General features: G+C 45.2%; 1 protein-coding gene across 1 annotated transcript in view; it reads right to left on the minus strand.

Moving 5' to 3' along the window:
• LRPPRC (leucine rich pentatricopeptide repeat containing) overlaps positions 1-22,816 on the minus strand; it is a 253,528-nt gene that overhangs the window by 10,490 nt on the left and 220,222 nt on the right. Inside the window, exons 34-35 of the mRNA XM_040351539.1 lie at positions 21,982-22,097; positions 11,959-12,030 (exon numbers count right to left, since the gene is read on the minus strand). Of these exons, the coding sequence (XP_040207473.1) occupies positions 11,959-12,030; positions 21,982-22,097 (188 nt within the window). The remainder of the gene's footprint in view (positions 1-11,958; positions 12,031-21,981; positions 22,098-22,816) is intronic.

Here is a 22,816-nt window from a genome sequence, read left to right on the forward strand (position 1 = left end):
ACACTCTCGCCATTGCCACCTGGGGCATGGAGAAAGGTGGCAGATTGCCTCTGGGGGAGGCCTGCCTACTCCCAACTCCTGCAGTCTGGCTCCTCTCTCGAGTACACGCACAAAATACACTTTAAAAAAAAAAAAAAGTGTAGCAATATTGCTACACTTCGACACTACTTGTATATCAAGACATTGCTTGTATATCAGGTCCAATTTTTTTTTTACATTTTGATTGTCTTGCAAAATGCTCTTAAACTGTATTTTGTATATCAATATTGTGCCAATGTAAAAACTCCAGGTATATATTACCCCCCCCCCCCCAAGATCTCAGGACTCCCCGAGTAATGTCTTCACATTATTTTCTCTATAGGACAGTGTCATCTATGTTTAGACATCATCCGGGGTCAGCATCTACACTTGGACTCAGATCCTAGCTCCAATATGACTTCCCTCATATAAATCTTGGTGCATGAGCAGTGGTCTTGTCTGTTTGCCCAACCTCTTTTACACTGATCAGCCACAACTTTATGACCGCTGGCTGGTTAGGTAAATAACATTGAATAGTACGATACAATGGCATCTGAAAAAGAGATTTTTAATACAGCTTACCTGTAAAATCTTTTTCTTGGAGTACATCACGGGACACAGAGCGGCATTCATTACTATATGGGTTATATGGAGTACCTTCAGGTGATGGACACTGGCAATCTCAAACAGGAAATGCCCCTCCCTATATAACCCCCTCCCATAGGAGGAGTACCTCAGTTTTGTAGCAAGCAGTATGCCTCCCAAAATGGTCCTCAAAAGAGGGGTGGGAGCTCTGTGTCCCGTGATGTACTCCAAGAAAAAGATTTTACAGGTAAGCTGTATTAAAAATCTCTTTCTTTATCGTTGCATCACGGGACACAGAGCGGCATTCATTACTATATGGGATGTCCCAAAGCAATGCTTACAATGAGGGGAGGGAGAACATCTCCAAGACAAAAGGATTTAATCTAGAGAAATACTCAAATCATAATAAATCCAACTTAGTTGAGAAAAATAATCTTAAATTTTAAATTTAACTCAAAAAAGAGGAGCCCCCGGAATCCGAGGGTCTCAAACTGCAGCCTGCAGCACTGCCTGCCCAAAGGCTGTATCAGAATTCCTTCTTACGTCCAACTGGTAGAATTTTGTAAACGTGTGGACAGAAGACCAGGTTGCCGCCTTGCAAACTTGAGCCATAGAGATCTGGTGGTGTGCTGCCCAGGAGGCGCCCATGGCCCTAGTAGAATGAGCCTTTAATGATACTGGAGGAGGCAACCCTTTCAAGCCGTAGGCCTGAGTGATTAATTGCTTAATCCACCTAGAAATGGTGGACTTTGCAGCTGCCTGCCCCTTCTTGGGCCCATCCGGTAATATGAACAGCACATCTGTTTTCCGGATCTTCTTTGTAGCTTTAAGATAGGCCTTCATGGCCCTGACGATATCCAAGGTATGCAGCAACCCTTCCTTTCTGGAAGTAGGTTTAGGGAAGAAGGATGGTAATACCAAATCCTGGTTCAAATGAAAACTGGATATAACCTTCGGTAGGAAGGAAGGATGAGGGCGGAGAACGACCCTGTCCTTATGAAAAATAAGATATGGTTCCTTACAGGATAAGGCCGCCAGTTCCGATACTCTTCTTGCGGAAACTATGGCGACCAAAAATACTAACTTCCTTGTCAGTAAAACCAAAGGAATTTCAGCCAACGGCTCAAACGGTTGTTTCTGTAAACTTGACAGAACAAGGTTTAAATCCCACGGGCAAAGCGGGGATTTAACTGGAGGTTTAATACGTAAGACCCCTTGAAGGAAGGTCTTAACCAGCGAGTGGGTGGCCAGCGGCCGCTGAAACCACACTGACAGAGCAGAAATCTGTCCTTTGATTGTGCTTAATGCCAATCCTTTATCCACTCCTAGCTGGAGAAAACTTAAAACTCTATCAATGGTGAATTTGCGAGGAAGCCATAGCTTGGACTCACACCAGCCTACATAGGCCTTCCAGACCCTGTGATAAATCACCCTAGAGACCGGTTTCCTGGCTCTGATTAGGGTAGAGATTACTTTCTGAGACAGACCTCTACCCCTGAGAATCAGGGATTCAGCTTCCAGGCCGTCAAATTTAGATGCCGTAAGGCAGGGTGGAGGATCGGACCTTGCGATAGCAGGTCTGGCCGTAGAGGAAGAGTCCAAGGGTCTCCCACTACCATCCTTAAGATTAGTGAGTACCATGCCCTTCTGGGCCATGCTGGAGCTACCAGGATGACTGGTATGTGCTCCACCCTGATCCTGCGCAGCAGGCGGGGTAGTAACTGGAGCGGGGGAAACGCATAAAGAAGTTTGAACTGATGCCAAGGGCAAACCAGCGCATCGGTTCCGCAGGCCATCGGATCCCTTGAGCGGGACATGAACCTGTCTAGCTTCTTGTTGAGTCTCGATGCCATGACATCCACGTCCGGCACTCCCCATCTTTGGCAGAGTGCTTGAAAGATTTGTGGATGCAGAGACCATTCCCCCGGCCATAGAGTCTGGCGGCTTAAGAAGTCCGCCTGAAAGTTGTCCACTCCGGGAATGAATATTGCCGATATGCAGGGCACATGAGCCTCTGCCCATAGGAAAATCAAGCTCACCTCTCTCTGAGCGGCTTGACTCCTGGTTCCCCCTTGGTGATTTATGTATGCCACGGCCGTGGCATTGTCTGATTGAATTCTCACCGGGAACCCCTGCAATTTTGACGTCCAAGCCCTGAGGGCTAGTCGAGCAGCTCTGAGCTCCAAGATGTTGATGGGCAACTGCTCCTCTAGCTTTGCCCAAGTACCTTGGCGAGTGCAACCATCCAAAATTGCTTCCCAGCCTGTCAGGCTGGCGTCTGTGGTCACTATCTTCCAAGCCACTGGGCTGAAAGATCTCCCCTTCAGTAGGTTCTGAGGGTCTAACCACCAACACAGACTTTGTCGGACTCTTGATGAGAGCGGCAACGGGATATCCAAGGCCTGTGGCCTTCTGCTCCATGCTGACAGGATGGCTGCCTGCAGGATGCGAGTGTGACTCTGGGCGTATGGTACCGCCTCGAATGTGGCCACCATCTTGCCTAGTAACCTCATACATAGGCGAATAGTCGGTTCCTTTTTGCTTAGAACCAGTAGGATTAATTCCTTGATGGCTTTGACCTTCCTCAGAGGTAGAAACACTCTTTGTTGTTCTGTGTCTAATCTCATGCCGAGATATTCCAACTGCCTTGTGGGCAGGAAAGCTGACTTTTCTCGATTTAGGACCCAGCCGAACTTCTCGAGGTATTGGACCGTGAGGGCCACTGCTCGCTCCAAGCCGGGAGAAGAGTGATCTATGACTAGGAGGTCGTCCAGGTATGCTAGGATCGTGACCCCTTGGATCCTTAGTTTGGCTAGGATTGGAGCTAGGACCTTCGTGAACACCCGGGGGGCCGTAGCCAACCCGAAGGGAAGCGCCACGAATTGGAAGTGACGCGAAGCCACCATGAAGCGTAGATATTTTTGATGTGGCTGATAAATTGGAACATGAAGGTAGGCATCCTTTATGTCTATGGACGCCATGAAGTCGTCCTTTTGGAGTGTGGCAGCTGCTGACCGCACGGATTCCATCCGAAATGAGCGGATCTTTAGGTATGCATTTACCATCTTTAGGTCCAAAATTGGCTTGACATCTCCATTGGACTTCGGGATGATGAATAGGTTGGAGTAGAAACCTAGCCCCTGTTCCAGGACTGGTACCTCTACTATTACTTCCTGGGAAAGTAGATGATTTAATGCCGACATTAATGCGGCTCCTTTCTCCGGATCGTTTGGAATCCTCGACTCCTGGAAATGAGGAGGGGGAAACTTTAGGAAATCTAATTTGTAGCCCGTGGCCACGGAAGACCGTACCCACTCGTCGGGAATGCTGGCTTCCCAAACCTCTGAAAAGAGTCGCAGCCTTCCCCCCACCTTCGTGGGTGGGGGCGCCCCTTCATAAGGTTGGCTTGGGGGCTGGTTTTGCTGGTTTGCGAAACCACTGCTTTCTGCCTCTAGCAGCCTGTCCTTGAGACTTGCTGTTGAAGCCGAAGTTTGCTTTCGCAGGAGGCCGTCGATACTGTTTGGCATTAGAGGGCCCCTGCCCAGGGGAGTACTGTCGTTTAAACGCAGGCCCCTGAAACTTCTTCTTAGTTGGCAAGAGAGTACTTTTGCCGTTTGAAATGGTCTGAATGTATTTATCTAGGTCTTCTCCGAAGAGTCGTCCTCCATAGAAGGGAAACCCTACCAGGAGCTTCTTGCATGGGGGCTCGGCCTCCCAGCTCTTTAACCATAAGAGTCTTCTCATATGGATAAGGGATAACGATAAACGTGACGCTTGCTGGATAGAATCCTTAATTGCGTCTACCGTAAAACATATGGCCCTAGGGACATCCGAAAATTCTTCTGCCTGCTGGGCAGGAATAAGTTTAAGCATCTGCTTAATTTGATCCGATAATGCTTGAGCAACCCCAATCGCAGCCACAGCTGGCTGTACTACTGCCCCTGCAGTAGTGAAGGAGTTCTTAAGTAGTGCTTCCAAGCGTTTATCAACTGGATCCTTGAATACCTGTATGTTTTCTACAGGGCATGTTAACGACTTGTTAACACATGAGATGGCTGCGTCCACTGCAGGAGTAGCCCATTTCTTGGAAAATTTATCTTCCATAGGATATAGGGCAGAGAATCTTTTAGGTGGTAAGAAGATTTTATCTGGCTTGTTCCAATCTTGGAACAAAACTCCCTCTAATAGAGGGTGGATCGGAAACACTGCATTGCTTTGAGGCGCCCTCAGTGAGCCCAAAGCTGAAACCGTCGATACCTGGAGATCTGGTACTGGCAAGTTGAATGCATTATGGACCAAGTCCGTTAAGGCTTGAATCCACCAGCCCTCCCCTTGGGAGACTGCTCCAGACTCCTCTGTATCCGGATCTTCGATCCCTGAACCTACTTGGTCCTTGTCCAAGAGATCGTCCAATTCCCCTGAGGAAAGGACCTCCTCTTCTGAGGGTCCACGCTCGGGCGACGGAGATCTAATCCGTTTACTGCCCCGCATAGCTGTGGCTATCATTTTTCCCATTCTTTTCTCCATCTCTCTTAAAGAGGTGAGTAATACCTCGTCCGTGACCATCTTAGGGTTGGACTGACCCGCGCCAGCTCCAGCCCCAGATCCCGATGGCCCCAAGGCTCCCTGTGGGGAAAGCAGCGGCATAGCTTTGTCCGAGACCTCAGACTCTCTGGGGGAATCCCCACCTCTTGTACCCTCTGACCCGGATGCCATGGTACAATACCGAGGTACACCTGCTACTTATTGGTACTTGGAACTATAAAAGTTAATTGCCCAAACACCTGTTTGGGGGATAAAAAATGCTTCCTCTCCCCTAGATGACTTTTTTTTTTTTTTTTTTTTTTCCAATCTTTTTTCAATCTTTCTTTTTTTTTTTTTTTTTTTTTTTTTTGTTTCAAATCCAGGAAAGAAAAAGCATTCTGTCCCCCTGAGTAGTATTGCAAGAAAAACTATGAGATGGAAAGAAACAGCCTATTTCTAGGCTTGAAAACAGTCTTCTGAAGACTGCAATATTCTTTTTGGCCACTGTGTGTCCTCGGCGCCCCGTGCTGCCGCTCTGGTCTTTCCTCCCCAGTTCCAATGTATCGAATGAGCTGTTTGGAACGAAAAGGAAGGGCCGCCCCTTCCTTAAACCACTGACCCGCCCTTCCCCCCTCAGCTAAATGGCGCGAATTGCGCCTATAACACGTGAACGCGCGCGCCCGCCGATAGGGAGGTCACTTCTTATGGGGAAAAAATACACATAGAGCCATCCTATCATTAAGATATGTGACTAGTTTGCCAGATGCAGCGCATAACTTTAGGCATGTCCCCTGTGACCCCCCAGAAAAAACCTGCTAAGAACCAAGTTCCGCAAGTTTTCCCCTCACTTACCTGCTCCATGCCGCAGGACTTTGCCAAGCAAGAGGCCCAATCTTCCCCCATCTCCGTGGGGATGTCTAGACCTTCAGGCCCTGGGTTCCTATGAAGGATCCACTGTCCTGGGCCCATATAGCACTCTGGCAACAGAAAACATTAGGCACCCAAAGGTTTCTAAGTTCTGGGCCCAGGGTCCAGCTCTCTAAAAAGAAAAGCATTATGGGCTATACCCCAAGGGTTTGGGGTCCGGTTACTGACCACTTTAGCGCTGAGGCCTTTGGACAGAACCGGTTAGCTCACCTAATCCCAAGGATGCGGAGGCAAGCTAAACCATGACCAACACCTAAGACACTGGCGTAAAAACGGAGGTACTCCTCCTATGGGAGGGGGTTATATAGGGAGGGGCATTTCCTGTTTGAGATTGCCAGTGTCCATCACCTGAAGGTACTCCATATAACCCATATAGTAATGAATGCCGCTCTGTGTCCCGTGATGCAACGATAAAGAAAGTGGGATGCATTAGGCAGAAAGCAAACATGCTGTCCCTGAAGTTGTGTTGAGAGCAGAAAAAAAGTGGGCACCCCAGTTTGTTGTGTATGGGGGTGAGTAGCCACAGACCAGTCAGGGTGTATACGCTGACCTGTGCCCACAGGTAAAAGCACCTACAATGGGCACGGGAGCATGAGAACTGGACCATAGAGAAATGGAAGTCTGAAAAATCATATCTTCTTTTACATCATGTGGATGGCGAGGTGCGTGTGCGTTGATTACTTGGGGAGGAGGTGGCACCAGGATGCATTATGGGAAGAAGGTAAGCCGGTTGAAAAAAGGGTGATGCTTTGTGCAATGCTCTGCTTGGAAACCTTGGGACCGGTTATTCATGTGGATGTTACCTTGACTCGTACCACCTACCTAAAAACTGCTGTATACCAAGTACACCCCTTCCTTGAAACTGTATGGCAGTGATGTTTTTTCAGCAGGATAATGCCACACTGTAAAAATGGTTTGATGAACACGACCAACAGAAAGAGCAGTGACTCCGAGCACATAGCCCAATCAGCCCCTTGCCTCCTATGGAAACGTCACGTGACCCACAACGTCACGTGCGCTCCACGCCAGACCAAGCCTCGTCCTGACGGCCTCAGACCGAGCCAAAACACTCTGCAAATCTTTGCAGCCCACGGATCTGGGACGAGGACTCCAGGATTTTACAGATGAGCCTTTTTCTTTTATCTCCTCTTTTAAGTGTGATTTGTATACTCTGCCATTAAAGGAATCTTTTAATACTGCACTTAGGTGGCGCTTCCTTTTCTACCCTTTGTCTACCACAGAGCCAGCATCCGCCATTGAACAGCCATATCATTGCCTTTTAACCCTTAAACTGTGACAGTTTTTATGGACTAATCACTATATCCCAAACTAAGTGTGCATCCATGTATTTGCGCTGACAGTTACTTTTACTATTGCAAAGGGCAGGTGCCTAGGAATCTGGAAGGCAGAACGAAGGCTCCTTTGAATCAGTGCTGAGCAGGATAGGTGTGGCGGCGGAAGGGGACAATAAGGGGGGGGGGGGGCATTTCAGCTAAATGCAGGCAGTAATGTAGAGAATCTACAGTAAACAGAGGGGGTCACAGTTTGGGTGACTAGCTTTAATCAGTGGCTTGTTATACACAAATCAGAGCTATTGGTTTGTTCAGCAGATTCTGCTGAACAGTTTTGCTATAAGCTCATGGTTACTAATGTGACCATAAGCTTCAAGCAGAAGGAATAATGCCAGGTCTGTACAGTGTACAGACCTGGCCAGCTGGAAGCTGTGCGGTAGGTCTTTCTGCTGTATGGGCCTGGTAGCAAAAGGTTAAGGTCTGTTAAACCCCAAATCACCTGGTGATCCAGCCAGTAAGACTCCCAGTTCCTGTCGCTGAAAAATCTCTCCACAGCATGATGCTGCCACCACCATGCTTCACTGTAGGGATGATATTGACCAGGTGATGAGCAATGCCTGGTTTCCTCCAGACATGATGCTTGCCATTCAGGCCAAAGAGTACAATCTTTGTTTTATCAGACCAGAGAATTTTGTTTCTCATGGTCCGAGAGTCCTTCAGGTGCCTTTTGACAAATTCCAGGCAGGCTGTCAAGTGCTGTTTACGGAGGAGTGACTTCCGTCTGGCCACTCTTCCATACAGGCCTGATTGGTGGAGTGCTGCAGAGATTGGTTGTTCTTCTGGAAGGTTCTCCTCTCTCCACAGAGAAACGCTGGAACTCTGTCAGAGTGACCATCGGGTTCTTGGTCACCTCCCTGACTAAGACCCTTCTCCCACAATCTCAGTTTGGCCAGGCGACCCACTCTAGGAAGAGTCCTGGTGGTTCCAAACTTCTTCCATTTAAGGATGATGGAGGACACTGTGATCACTGGAACCTTCAATGCTTCTGAAATTTTTCTGTACCCTTCCCCAGATCTGTGCCTCAATACAATCCTGTCTCGGAGGTCTACAGACAATTCCCTGGACTTCATGGCTTGGTTTGTGCTCTGACATGCACTGTTAACTGTGGCACTTTATATAGGGAGGGGTGTGCCTTTCCAAATCATGTCCAATCAACTGAATTTACCACAGGTGGCCTCCAGTGAAGTTGTAGAAACATCTCAAGGATGATCAGTGGAAACAGAATGCACCTGAGCTAAATTTTGAGTGTCATTGCAAATGCTGTGAATACTTATGTACATGGGATTTTTTTTCTTTTATAAATTTGCAGAGATTTCCAACAAACGTCTTTCATCTTGTCATTATGGGGTAATGTTTGTAGACTTTTGAGGAAAATAATGAATTAAATTTTTTTGGAATAAGGCTGTACATAACAAAATGTGGAAAAAGTGAAGTACTGTGAATACTTTCCGGATGCACTGTATACTGTGACATACCGTATTATACCCTGGGATAAACCTACCCAGTGCCTTGAAAAAGTATTCATACCCCTTTAAATTTTCCACATTTTGTCATGTTACAACCAAAACATTTTAATGTATTTTATTGGGATTTTATGTGATAGACCAACACAAAGTGGCACATAATTGTGAGGTGGAAGGAAAATGATCTTCATTTTTTTTTACAAATAAATGTGTGAAAAGTGTGGGGTGCATTTGTAGTCAGCCCCCTTTACTCAGATACCCCTAACTAAAATCTAGTGGAACCAATTGCCTTCAAAAGTCGCTTAAAGGGGTTGTAAAGGTTCGTTTTTTTTTCACCTTAGTGCATCCTATGCATTAAGGTGGAAAAAACCTGGCAATGACGGCCCCCCCAGCCCCCCCGTTTTACTTGCCTAAGCCCTGAAACTGAAAGGCCGGCCAAGGAGAGCATTAATCAGAGAAGCATCCAAGAAGTCCATGGTAACTCTGGAGGAGCTGCAGAGATCCACAGCTCAGGTGGGAGAATCTGTACACAGGACAACTATTATGCCGCGTACCCACGACCGTTTTTCATGATGTGAAAAATTACATTTTATCTAAATGTCATTAAAAACGATTGTGTGTGAAAAAAACGTGCATGCTCAGAAGCAAGCTATGAGACAGGAGCGCTCGTTCTGGTAAAACTAGCGTTTGTAATGGAGATAGCACATTCGTCACGCTGTAACAGACTGAAAAGCACGAAGACTGAAAAGCGCGAATCGTCTGTCACCAAACTTTTACCAACACGAAATCAGCAAAAGCATAGTGCCGTTGTACGTGTTGTACGTCACCGCGCTTTGCTCAAGCATTTTTTTTTCACAATGGTGTGTAGGCAAGGCAGGCTTGACAAGAATCGGGTTGAAAAAAACGTTGTTTTTTCTAGACCATTAAAAATGGTCGTGTGTGCGCGGCATTAGTCGTGCTCTCCACAAATCTGACCTTTATAGAAGAGTGGCAAGAAGAAAGCCATTGTTGAAAGAAAGCCAAAAGAAGTCCCATATGCAGTTTGTAAGAAGCCATGTGGGGGACACAGCGAATGTGGAATAAGGTGGTATATTTAAAGAGGACCTTGAGTAATGTTTTCATCTTACCATCTATTAAAACTCCTGCCCTTGTTGTTTTACTTTGGATAGTGAAACTCTTGTTTTCTGCCAGTAAAAACCTTATACAGCCCACTTCCTCTTTCTTTTCTAGTCTTTAGTCTAGGCTTATGGTGTCATGCCCAACACTTTTTCTCACTCTCATGAGCTTTTGTCAGGTAGGGAGATGAGAGTAACAGAGCTGGAGTTGTGCCTCTCTGTGTCTGTGTAAATCCAGGAAGTGAACAGGCAGCAGCTTCAGCTGCCCACAGTAAATATGGCTGCAGCCAGACTTGGTGGAGGGAGATTTCTGCAGCATATTTGGCAAGTACAGAATCACAGTATATATAAAATAATATGCAAAGTGGTTGGAGGGAAGCTTCAGAATGGCAAAGATGTTTTTATAACAAATTATAAGAGCAGACTGAAGGTTCCTCTTTAACCGCTTGCTGACCAGCGCACAACAATATATGTCGGCACAATGGCACGGCTGCGCAAATGGGCCTACAGGTAGGTCCCCTTTAAATTGCAGCTTAGTGAGCGTGCCGACGCGTACTCCGTGACCTCGGACTCGATGTCCGCCGGTGTCCTGCGATCGCATCACCGAACTGCAGAACGGGGAGATGCCTATGTAAACAAGGCATTTCTCTGTTCTGCCTAGTGACAGGACAGAGATCTACTGCTCCCTGTCATCGGGAGCAGTAATTGCTGTCATGTCAGTGGTAGCCCAGCCCCCCCCCACAGTTAGAATCTCTCCCTAGGTCACACTTAACCCCTTGATCACCCCCCGCCCCCCCAGTGTTTAACCCCTTCTCTGCCAGTGTCGTTTACACAGTAATCAGTACATTTTTATAGCACTGATCACTGTATAAATGACAATGGTCCCAAAATAGTGTCAAAAGTGTCCGACATAAAGTCGCAGTCACGATAAAAACGCAGATCGCCGCCATTACTAATAAAAAAAATGCAATAAATCTATCCCCCATTTTGCAGACGCTATAAAAGTTTTGCGCAAACCAATCCATATACGCTTATTGCAATTTTTTTTACCAAAAATGTAGAAGAATACATATCGGCCTAAACTGATGAAATAGGGGGATATTTATTACAGCAAAAAATATTGCTTTTTTTCAAAATTGCCGCTTTATAGTGCAAAAATTTAAAACCGCTATGGGGATCTAAACAACCAAAAAGAAAGCTCCATTTGTGGGAAAAAAAGGACGCCAATTTTGTTTGAGTGCAACGTTGCACGACCGCGCAATTGTCAGTTAAAGCGACGCAGTGCCGTATTGCAAAAAGTGCTCTGGTCAGGAAGGGGGAAAATTTTTCTGGGGCTTAAAGCGGTGGTTCACCCTAAAAACTACATTTTCTTATTCCACTGTCCCCCCACATTACAATCCGATTAAGGCTCTTATTATTTTTTTCATGCTGTACATACCTTAGTACAGCATATTCACCCGTGCATCCGGGTTGCGAGTCCCGCGGGAGTGGGCGTTCCTCACGTGTGCGATTGACATTTTGCCCAAAAACGAGCTCCCCCCCCAGTCGCGTAAGCCGCGTCACGATTGGCGAAAGGAGCCGAACGGCGATGCGCAGTATAGCGCCGACTCGCCGTTCGGCTCCTTTTGCCAACCGTGACGCGGCTTACGCGACGGGGGGGGAGCTCGTTTTTGGGCAAAACGTCAATCACCGGCATGTGAGGAACGCCCACTCCCGCGGTATGTACAGCAAGGTATGTACAGCATGAAAAAAATAATAATAGCCTTAATCGGATTGTAATGTGGGGGGGCAGTGGAATAAGAAAATGTAGTTTTTAGGGTGAACCACCCCTTTAAGTGGTTAAAACCCCGATTAGTCCTCAAATTCCCTATGCTAAATAATAAACTAAACCCACCTAAACCAGTTATAAGCATCACTCTGTGACAGCATAACAATGCAGATTATTATATTATTATATACAGAAATATACCATACCTGACCCGCAAAACTGCGCTTGATAATGTGCGGTCTCAGAATATTACTTTGTTCCAGAATAGCATTGCATCTCTGTGGAGAAAAGGGGAGAACAGAAATGTCATCAGATCTGCCAAACGGGTAAAATTAAATGAAAGTTTTTTATTATTTTTTAAGCATAATACTAAAGGGACATCAACTACAAGAGAAACGATTCAAAGCTCAGTAAAGAATCATTACTGCCTAATAGCAGCTTACAAAGAAATACAGTAGCTGCCTAATCATGCCAATCTGTCATAAATTTGTCCTTGGCACGGCAAGCTGCAGGTTTGTTTAAAAGGGGGAAAAAAATAATAATAAACTAATGCTTTGGCAGACCAAAGAACTGAGGTTTAGAACTGGAAAAGAAAGAGGGGGGGGGGGGGGGGGGGATTCTTTTTGTCTCCAATTATACTGCCAAGCATTCATAAGTGAGCTTGGGATCATAAGGTTAATTATACATTTAATAAGGTGTCAGGGAGATAACTGCTCGCTTCTTTATAAAAATTAAAATGTACAAAGCAAGTTCTCTTTAAAGTATAATTACCTACACTTATGCATACAAAAGGACTGATTTCAATCTGTTTTATAAAAGGCTTTCAATGCAACAGTCAGTTCTTGAGAGAGAGACAAAAGTTGAACTTGGGGAGGGGAGGAAAAAAAAAAAGTTTACATGACAAGTCGGGGAAATCAAGTGTCTTTCCTACACTACAGAATGATGCATATTCACCAGCGATAAGACAATGTTGTAATGCAATAGTCAAGACAGCTGTCACGGCTTTTAAGGGGGTTTTCCACCCATTTTTTACGTTTATTAAAAGTCAGCAGCTACAAAAAGTGTAGCTGCTGGCTTTTAATAAACTGATACTTACCTGCTCCAGCGTTCCAGCGACGCGACGGCTGGGGGTCCGCTCCTCTCCCCCCCTCCCCGGCCGGCGTCTTCATTGTCACTGTGGGCACCCGGCCGTGACAGCTTTCGGCTTCACGGCCGGGCACCCACTGCGCGAGCAGCGCGGCCCGGCGCCGTTTGATTGGACAGGCGATCGCCTGGGACCTGTCACGTGTCCCAGGCGATCGCCTACAGGGAGGGGCTGCCAAAAGGCGATATGGCGTATCGCCTTTGCAGCCCCTCGACGGAAGGAGGAAGTGGGACAGGAAGTCCCACTCCTCCTGAAGCACCCACTCCCCCCCCCAAAAAAAAAATTACATGCCAAATGTGGCATGTAAGGGGGAGAGGAGTGGGTTAAGAGGAAGTTCCATTTTTGGGTGGAACTCCTCTTTAAAGAGTCACTCTTGACAACCAACGAAAAAATTTGAACCAGTGAACTGCTAATGCTACACAGAAAATACTGCAGCTGTGCTCAAGTCAGCAGGTCAAATTATCCTGGGGCTTTATTTCCATGGATGTTTTTGGAGGTTTTTACAGCCACTTTTCTGAGCTTTATTTGCAGCTTAAAAACGGCTCTCCATGTTAGTCTATGGCAGAGGTCTCCAAACTGCGGCCCTGGGGCCAGACGCAGCCCTTTGCTTGCCTTTATCTGGCCCTCGTGGCACCATTCCACCACTGACACCAACAATGGGGTATATGGAGCACTATCAAAATGGCACAATACCTTCAATTGATACCAATGATGAGAAGGGATCACCGCTCCAGGTGGGTCACTATGTAGAGATGGACTGACTCAGGATAGAGTGGGTGCTGGCAATGCACTGACCATGCATAATATACGAAGAAAGAGGATGGATAGCCGCACTCCAATGACCAAACGGTTGTCTTTTATTCAAAAAAGCACAGCAAGTACATCACTTCACAGGTGCAACAAAGGAACAGGTAGATAGCCGACGCGTTTCGCACTGAGCTAGTGCTTAATCATGGCTAGCCATGATTAAGCACTAGCTCAGTGCACCTGTGAAGTGATGTACTTGCTGTGATTTTTTGAATAAAAGACAACCGCTTGGTCATTGGAGTGCGGCTATCCATCCTCTTTCTTCGTATCCGATAGCAATGATGGGCCACTATTTCTCCCACTGACACCAATGATGGGGCAGAATTCTTTCTATTGACACCAACAGTGGGGCACTATTTGTTCCACCGATACCAAAGACAGGGCATGATTTACTCCCACTGGACACCAGGACATTTTCTACTCCCAGCGGCCCAAGTCTGGCCCTCCTAAAGTCTGAAGGACAGTAAACTGGCACTTTGCTTAGAAAGTTTGGAGACCCCTGGTCTATGGCCTCATGCCCACCATGACGTTTTTGAGCTGTAGATGGCCGAGCCGTTTTTAAGCTGCAAAAAAAAAAAAAACAGGACCAGTGCGTTCTGAAGCTCCAGCCTTAGAGCTGTAAAAATGCCAGACGTTAAAAAACGCTCAAAAATGCACAAAAACACTAAAAACGCTAGCGCCGCGTTTTTGAGCTCCAGCTAAAAAAAAAAACAACATGGACAGGCGTTTTTAAGCTGTAAAAAAGGCTAAAAAAAAGTGTCTGTAAAAACGTCCATGGAAATGAAGCCTAAAGAGTAATGGTACATTTAGTGGGGATTTTTTTTTTCCAATAACAATTTTATTGATCAAATAAAGTTAGTACATACATAACTCACAGTCTCCCAGAAAAGGAAGGATGCAGGTAAAGACAACATAACAAGAAATTAAGGAGGCACAGTAATATTAAAACAGAGTGCTCAATACCTTTGGGTACTATAGTCCGCAGTAATAGCGTGCGTATTGTTTCCAATAGTGCCAATGTGGCGGGGTGCGAACTTGCCCTTGTCTATAAGGACTAGTGGGGATTTTAAAGCTATAGGCTGCATGAAAAACTAAATGGGCTCCTGTGTTTAAGCCCTAGTTCACATTACAGAAAATTGGCATGCAAAAAAAAAAATCGGAGGCTATTGCACCATCTGAATCCCAAAAGTAGTTTCGGTACTACTTTTGGTGACTGTGGGGTGCGATTTCAATAGACATCTGTGCAGAAACCCACACGGATGTCTCTGAAATCGCCCCCGAAGTCAGGAGTGACAAATGCGGGAATGAAATGGTGCGAGTTCAGCTGTGAATGTAAACCTAGGCTTAACAACCTCCTTACAACTTGCACCTACAGGTAAAGCCTAGATTAAGGCTTACCTGTAGATGCAAGAAATATCTCCTTAACCTACACGGTTAAGGAGATTTTTTCAGTAAGGACTGCACCGATGTCTACGGCGCGCATGGCGCAGGCGCACTGAGCGTGCCGTTTTTTGTGAATGGGGCGATGGGTGGTTAATGCCGCAATCCCACGAATGCGCAGGATCGTAGGAGATATGGTAGCGGCGGCTGAGGGAACAGAGGAGAACTTAGGGGGCTTCGATCTCAGGTAAGTCAATCATAATGAGCTAGTATGCTGTGCATACTAGCTCATTGTGACTTTCTCTTGCAGGTATAAAAAAAAGAAGGTGGTTGAGGCTTTACTTCCTCTTTAAAGCAGAGTTCCAGCCAAAAGTGGAACTTCCGCTCATCTGATTCTTTGACAGGTATCCTTTCCCACTTCCGGGAGTCCGGGCCGCGGCCCGTGATGTCATTGCGGGGCTCTCTCCTCTGGCCAGTAGGAGAGAGGAACGGGCCCCGCAAATGCGCAGTAGGGTTTCCAGCGTGAAGCCGAAAGGCTACACTGCCGGGTACCCTTACACAAAATGGCGGCGGCAGCACCCGACAGCTGATGGAAACATCAGCTGAGGGTGTTGACATCGTTGGACTCCAGGACAGGTAAGTGTCCGTTTATTAAAAGCCAACAACTGCAGTATTCTACACATGCTTACTTCACTCTCTGCTCGATTAATTCTGCCTTACTTCCTGGTCAGACTTTAGGTCATGACACAGGAAAGAGTTTACCAGCCGAGAGTAGATGATGCAGGTGTTCCATCAGATTAGACCAGGGGTCTCCAAACTGCAGCCCGCAGGACAGATGTGGCCCTTTGCTAGCCTTAATCCGGCCCTTGGGGCACAATTCCTTCCACTGATATGAGGCAGTATTCCTCCCACTGACAGCAACAATGGGGCACTATGTCTTCCACAGATACCAATGATGAGATACTATTCCTCCTACTAATAGGGGGAATACTCCTCCTCCTATTGACCACCAACCCCGAGGCCATATTTATTCTCATTGATGCTGGGCCGTGACATTTTCTGCCCCTGCTGGCCACAGTCCGGCCCTCAAAGTCTGAAGGACAATAAAGTGGCCCTTTGTATGAAAAGTTTGGAGACCCCTGGATTAGACGACCTGTCAGAATGTGTAACCGAAGTAACATTTCGTTGCCATCTTGCTACACCCCGCACTTCTCCACAATAAGAATACACTGAGAAGGGGGCAAGTGGACATCTTGTTACACCCACCAGAGTTTTGCATTTTACACTTTTTTAAAACAGTAAACTGAGTTTATATAGTGAAATACAGTACTTAAAACTCTGTGTAAATGTTTAGATGTTGAATTTTAAAAGCAGCGAACTGTCCTATTAGCAAACCAGTGAGATCAGCAGGCTTGTTGCTGCTTTTAAAATCCAACATTTAAACAGTCAGACGTAGTTCTTAAATATTGTATTCCACAATATAAACTCAGTTTACTGATGAAAAAAACTCTGGTGGGTGTAACAAGATGTCCGCTTGCCCCCTTCTCACTGTATCCTTACTGTGGAGGAGTGCGGGGTGTAGCAAGATGGCGGTGATGAAACATCACTTCCGTCAAACATTCTGACGGGTCACCTAATCTGATGGAACACAGGGTGTGTACTGAGATCAGCTAATCAACCCCTCCTTGTGTCATGACCTAAATTCTGTTTCAGAAGTAAGACAAAAAAAAAGCAGTTTTTAAAAAAAGCTATGAAGAGAGGAAGGTAAGCATGTGTAGAATAAATAGAAAGTGGTTTCATGTTTGCAAAATAAGTACATGAATTCTATATTGAGCGAAGTGGGATTCACCGCTCCAGGGAAATCCCAAGTGCAAATGTGGATAAGTCCAGGTAGATGTGGGTGCTGGCAATGCACTAGGCAATGGAAAGTAGCAAAGGACGGATGGACGGCCGCACACCAAAGAACTCTTGAGTTGTCTTTATTGAAGGAATATAAGCAAACACCGCAAATACACAGCAGGAATCAAAAACAGCCGATGCGTTTTACACTTAGTTAGTGCTTATTCATGGCCATGAATAAGCACTAAGTGTAAAACGCGTCGGCTGTTTTTGATTCCTGCTGTGTATTTGCGGTGTTTGCTTATATTCCTTCAATAAAGACAACTCAAGAGTTCTTTGGTGTGCGGCCGTCCATCCGTCCTTTGCTACTTTCCATGAATTCTATATTGGTACATAGCGAAGCTGGAATTTTGAAAAAAAAAGGCGAACTTCGTAAAAACTGCAGGCATTCCATGAGTTAAGTCTAACGAGGTGCCTAATAGACTGATCCCTATTATTCACATCTGACAGGTTTATTGTGCTCCAAGGAGTTATTACGGAGCTTTGAAACTGCTCGCTGCGGTCTCAGTTCTTTCAACTGCTATGCCTGTCCCTGCCTTCCGCCCATTCACATAAGCCTTTATATTATGTGAACTCATTCACAAAATACAAAGGCTTCTGTGAATGGGCAGAAGAGAGGAGGGCATAGCTGCTCTGTGTGCCTTTCTCTTCTCGCAGAGCATATCTTCCAGGAGTGCAATAAACCCATCACATACGTAATAGAGATGAGTCCTGGAAGTGACATGCACCCAACTGGACTTGGCTTGTAGTGTACATATGTTTATATGGTTTCTGGCAGTCTCTCAAAACCTGTTAGTGGTGCCTAATAGCAGCAGCTCAGCGAGTAAAGTCACATCTTGCACTAATGAGGACTGTGAAGTCTGACACAGCTGCATGCAAGTTGGTAATCCTGGTTCTGTAAAATTATGGGCTGTTCATTAGCAGTTCTGGATGCAAAGAAGAAAAAAAGTTTCTAAAAAAAAAATTATTTGCTTTACTCCACCCACCCACTCACTCACCCATAGGCAGCCACTGTTCCTGCGTGGAGTTATCAGGATTTCTGTGTACTTTGGTGGCTTTCCTCCATCTCCCTCCCACAAGCCAAAGACATGCTGGTAAGTTAATTGGCGCCCAACTAAATTGGTCCAGTATTTTAATTTTTTCTCTTGACTTTTTATGTGTTCTTTTCACTCATCCGGAAAGTAGGGTGTGGCAGGTCTACCATGAAGTCTAGGGGGAGATGTGTGGCACTTAGGTTCCCTCCTCTCCTGCCTGGGAGAATGGGGGTCTTCCTTCAGAAGAGCCCCCAACCAGGTACTCAGTGGTTGGCTTTGGCTGCCCACAAAACAAGGGGTTGGTCAAACCTTTTGGAAAAGTGGGCCAGTGAGCCTTGCCCCCATAAGACATCTTGAACCCTTGGGAGTCAAGGAGGCCCTTCCTCTTGGGAGGGGACCTGTGATGCACCATGTGCACTTTTATTGTGTGTGTTAAGCAACTTTCTGGTTCACTTGGAGTTTAGTTTTTTTGTGCACTGCCCCACGGGAAAATGTTGTAATACATTTTGCCTTGATATACAAGCGATGTCTTGATATAAGAGTATGATAGACAGGGGGATGTAGTGGCGCTTGCAAATACTAAAAACCGACAATAATTTAAAACAATAAAATATTCTAAACAATGATTCCTAAAGTATGAGAGTGAGTCCGTCCTCTACTGGGGTAAAATTGTGTTCCACTCGAGGTCTATGCCCAAAGAATACCATCCAACATCAATAATTAGATGTGGAAGGAACTGCGAGTGAATAAATAATGAAATCCAATGGATAAAAGTGCCTAACTGGCCGCACAGTGTACATGGGATAATAATCCTTTTTTAAAAAATATGTGTCATAAATCCTTAAAGTGCTTGATAAAAAACAAGTGCAAAGTGCTAATAAATAAAACAATAATAGCAGTGAATGAAAGCTCCAGCTCTCCTGGAAAGTGGTTAATTACTAATTAGCAAACACATGCAGGAAAAAGCAACAACTGAAAAAAAGGCTTGGTAAAAGCCTCAGGAAGGTAAGAGGCTGGTAAAAATAATCCCCACACTGAGGAAAATCGGGCTGGTTTGATTCACAGACATATGAGCACAATGTAACAAGTCTTCACTGAATGAGCACAATGTAACAAGTCTTCACTGAATTAACCACTGATCATCTGAATTGTTGAATGGAGCACAGATGCACTTTGCACTTTGGACTTTATTTTTAATATTATCATTATCACTTGATTGTGCACTGGATATAGTTTTATTCACTATCACTAATCCTGCAGTGATATTGTACTATCTGTTTTTGGACTATTATTTATGATTTTTTTATTTTTTTTATTTATTATTATATTATTATATTTTTTTCATCGCACAGAAAAACAACAGTTTTATGATTGATCCGTTTAGGTTTTTAGGACACTTGCATTGTTGGACTTTTTTCCAGTTGTTGCTTTTTCCTGCATGTGTTTGCTAATTAGTAATTAACCACTTTCCAGGAGAGCTGGAGCTTTCATTCACTGCTATTATTGTTTTATTTATTAGCACTTTGCACTTGTTTTTTATCAAGCACTTTAGGGATTTATGACACATATTTTTAAAAAAAGGATTATTATCCCATGTACACTGTGCGGCCAGTTAGGCACTTTTATCCATTGGATTTCATTATTTATTCACTCGCAGTTCCTTCCACATCTAATTATTGATGTTGGATGGTATTCTTTGGGCATAGACCTCGAGTGGAACACAATTTTACCCCAGTAGAGGACGGACTCACTCTCATACTTTAGGAATCATTGTTTAGAATATTTTATTGTTTTAAATTGTCGGTTTTTAGTATTTGCAAGCGCCACTACATCCCCCTGTCTATCATATGCTGTCAGTGCGTGAGCACTATTAGTTGTGGCTGCTGCTTGATTGTAACTTTTAATGTATTCGTACCACTATATTTTTTCCCGGGTTAGGTTGGTTTGCGCATTAGTTCTCCCCTTGTTTTATATTGATATAAGAGTAGCGTCATGTCACAACTCAGTATAAAAAAAATAAAATAAAAAAATAAAAAAAAAGGAGAGGAGCCTCTAAGTGTAGAAATATGGTTACATTTAATGAAGGTACAACATTTAGCAACTCAATGCTACACTTAGAGGTGCCTCTCTTCTCTTTTATACCCTGCAAAAAAAATGCTTTGATATACAAGTGCTTTGGATTACAAGCATGTTTCTGGAACCAATTATGCTCGCAAACCAAGGTTTTACTGTGTGTATATATACATTATATACACACACATACATATGTGGTAGGGACTTTAGGGTCTTTTTGTATGCGAGACATCAAGGAGTTTTATTTGGGTGTGTTTAGGAATTATCTTCTCACTTTATCAAAAAAAAGTTCTAACATCAGACAAAAGCAAGTGGCAGAGAATAATACCAAGCTGCATTTTCTCTCAACTTTTGAGGTGCTTTATGAATTTGGTTGGACTACCATGAATGTATACATATCTCTGCGTTCTCCTCTCCAAAAAAGTGAACCCACTTGATACTTCGTCTTCCCCACTTTAAGTGGACTTTTGGCAAACGTATGATTTATATGTGTAGACGTACAGGAATCAAAATTTGCTGGGTTGTGGGCCTCAATGGTGTTGAGATCCGCATGCATCCAATATTTTTATGTTTTTAATTCTGTTTAATAGTGGTGAATACAAATATATATTTTTAACAGTATAATACATTGATTCATGGACCTTTGTACCTTAAGCAGATTATCATCATCAGTGTTCGATGTTGGAGAGTTTCCGAATTTCCCAGGTGCAAATGGGAAAACAAAGTTTCTCCAACAGCTTCCCCTACTCTATTCAAAACTGCAAGAAAAGTTCCACTTGAAGTAACCTACCAAATACAAGTATGAGCAGATAGACTTGTTTGAGTGCTAACCAGCAAATTCCAGAGACCGATCTTCCTCCAGCGCTGTGCACGGGAGCCTCGGCTCTCCTGGGCCTCTCCTTCCTCACTGGCTGAGACAGCAGCAGGAGTCATTGGCTGCGGCTACTGTTAACAGCAAGTGAGCCAATGAGGAGAAAGCAGAGGCAGGGGTCAATCAGGGACAGGGTCTGTGTGAATGGCACTGGAGCGAGCCTGCATGGGTGCCCCCATAGCAAGCTGCTTGCTACGGGGACACTCGGCAGGAGGGAGTAGCCAGGAGCAGCTGTGGGGCAACCGAGGAGGATCGGGCTGCTCTGTGCAAAAACACTGCACAGAGCAGGCAAGCATAACATGATTGTTATTTTGGAAAAAACTTTAACTTGGGAAATGATAAACACTTACAAAGCATTAAGAGTTTATTAACTTATCGTAAAGAAAAAAAAGGCCATTGTATAGTTTTTACATGGTTGAAAACACAAAGATGTTGCAGCAATATAATGAACAAAATTAGCAACGCTTACAGTGACCCACAACCGAAAATGACAGGTACCGCTCAAGGCTCCACTGGGTCGCTGGGAGTGCAGACAGAGCGTGTCCCAGCTCAAAACATCTAGTGAAAGGAAAGGAGTCCTAGAAGCCACACACCACAGCAAAACCCTGTAAGGAGGTGTATGACAGCCTCAGCCAGGGCTCCAACCAGGCCACACCCCCCCTCAGGTGCTCCAACCGGGCCACCCCCACCCAGGGGCTCCAGCCGGGTCACACCCTCCCTCCCCCCAGGGGCTCCAACCGGGTCACAACCCCCATAGGGTTCCAACCGGGCCACAACCCCCCTAGGGTTCCAACCGGGCCACAACCCATCCCCCCCGCCCCCAAAGCTAACACCAGACTAAGGTTTTGCTGTGATGTACGACTTCCACAACTCCTTTCCTTCCACTACATTACCAAAGCGCTGAATTACATGATTACATTTATGAGTAGCAGAAGAAAAAGAAAATCCCACAAGCGGCTGACAGTTACTTAAACTTTCCAAATACCAATATAAATGGTCAACCACTAGTTAGAAAGCTTACCTGTAATAATTGTTTGGCTTCATCCACTTTTTCCAATTGGATGTATACAAGAAACAGTTCTGTGACTGGGCGGTACACTGAGAACTGAGCGGACAACCTCTCTGCCACAATACTCACTGCAAATGAAGAGATCAGGAAAGCTTTGGTCAGTAGGGTTTCGGAGGTCATAAAACAAAACTTGAATATTGGACTTGACTAGTAACATGGAAGTTTAGGGAAGATCGGATAAGGCATGGCTGGGGTCCTTAGGATTTAAAACTGAACACTGGGTTGGGTTTAAAATATGCCCATGTAGTGCCCCCTGTGCAAGGCAAGGGGTAAATAGCTGTTTTGTCTAGGATTGCAAAGTAGCACACATCCTTACTTTATTTCTTGCTCCCCTGGCAGCCTGTGCTTTCTCCTCTCACCAACGTTCCCGGTGCAGTATTGCTGGTCCTGCATTGTACATGAAGTTGTCGGAGAGCTTGCCAACTGGTCACGTGGTGAAGGTAAAAGGCTCTGGGGGACCAGTTATACAGCTCTAAGTAAGTCTGAGGGAGTGGGGTATAAGGCAAGTAATTTGCACAATTCCTCATCACGGAGACAAAACAAGTTCACTACATGGGTGCATTTTACGGCAGCCTGATAGAGCAACTCTCCATGCATCATTTGTGTGGATGGTTACTGCCGTGCCTGTGTTGATTCTAACTGGCAAAAGCCAGCGGGCAATACTAAACAAGGGGAAGATGTTACATAGTCATAGATAAGGGAAAGTTTCATGGAGAGAGAGTTTAACTGGTTCCTGCCCACGCTATAGTTGAACGACGGCTGCAGTACAGTTTACCAGTTGAGAGAA

This window comes from Rana temporaria, chromosome 4 (assembly GCF_905171775.1).
Source record: "Rana temporaria chromosome 4, aRanTem1.1, whole genome shotgun sequence".
Classification (NCBI taxonomy): domain Eukaryota; kingdom Metazoa; phylum Chordata; class Amphibia; order Anura; family Ranidae; genus Rana; species Rana temporaria.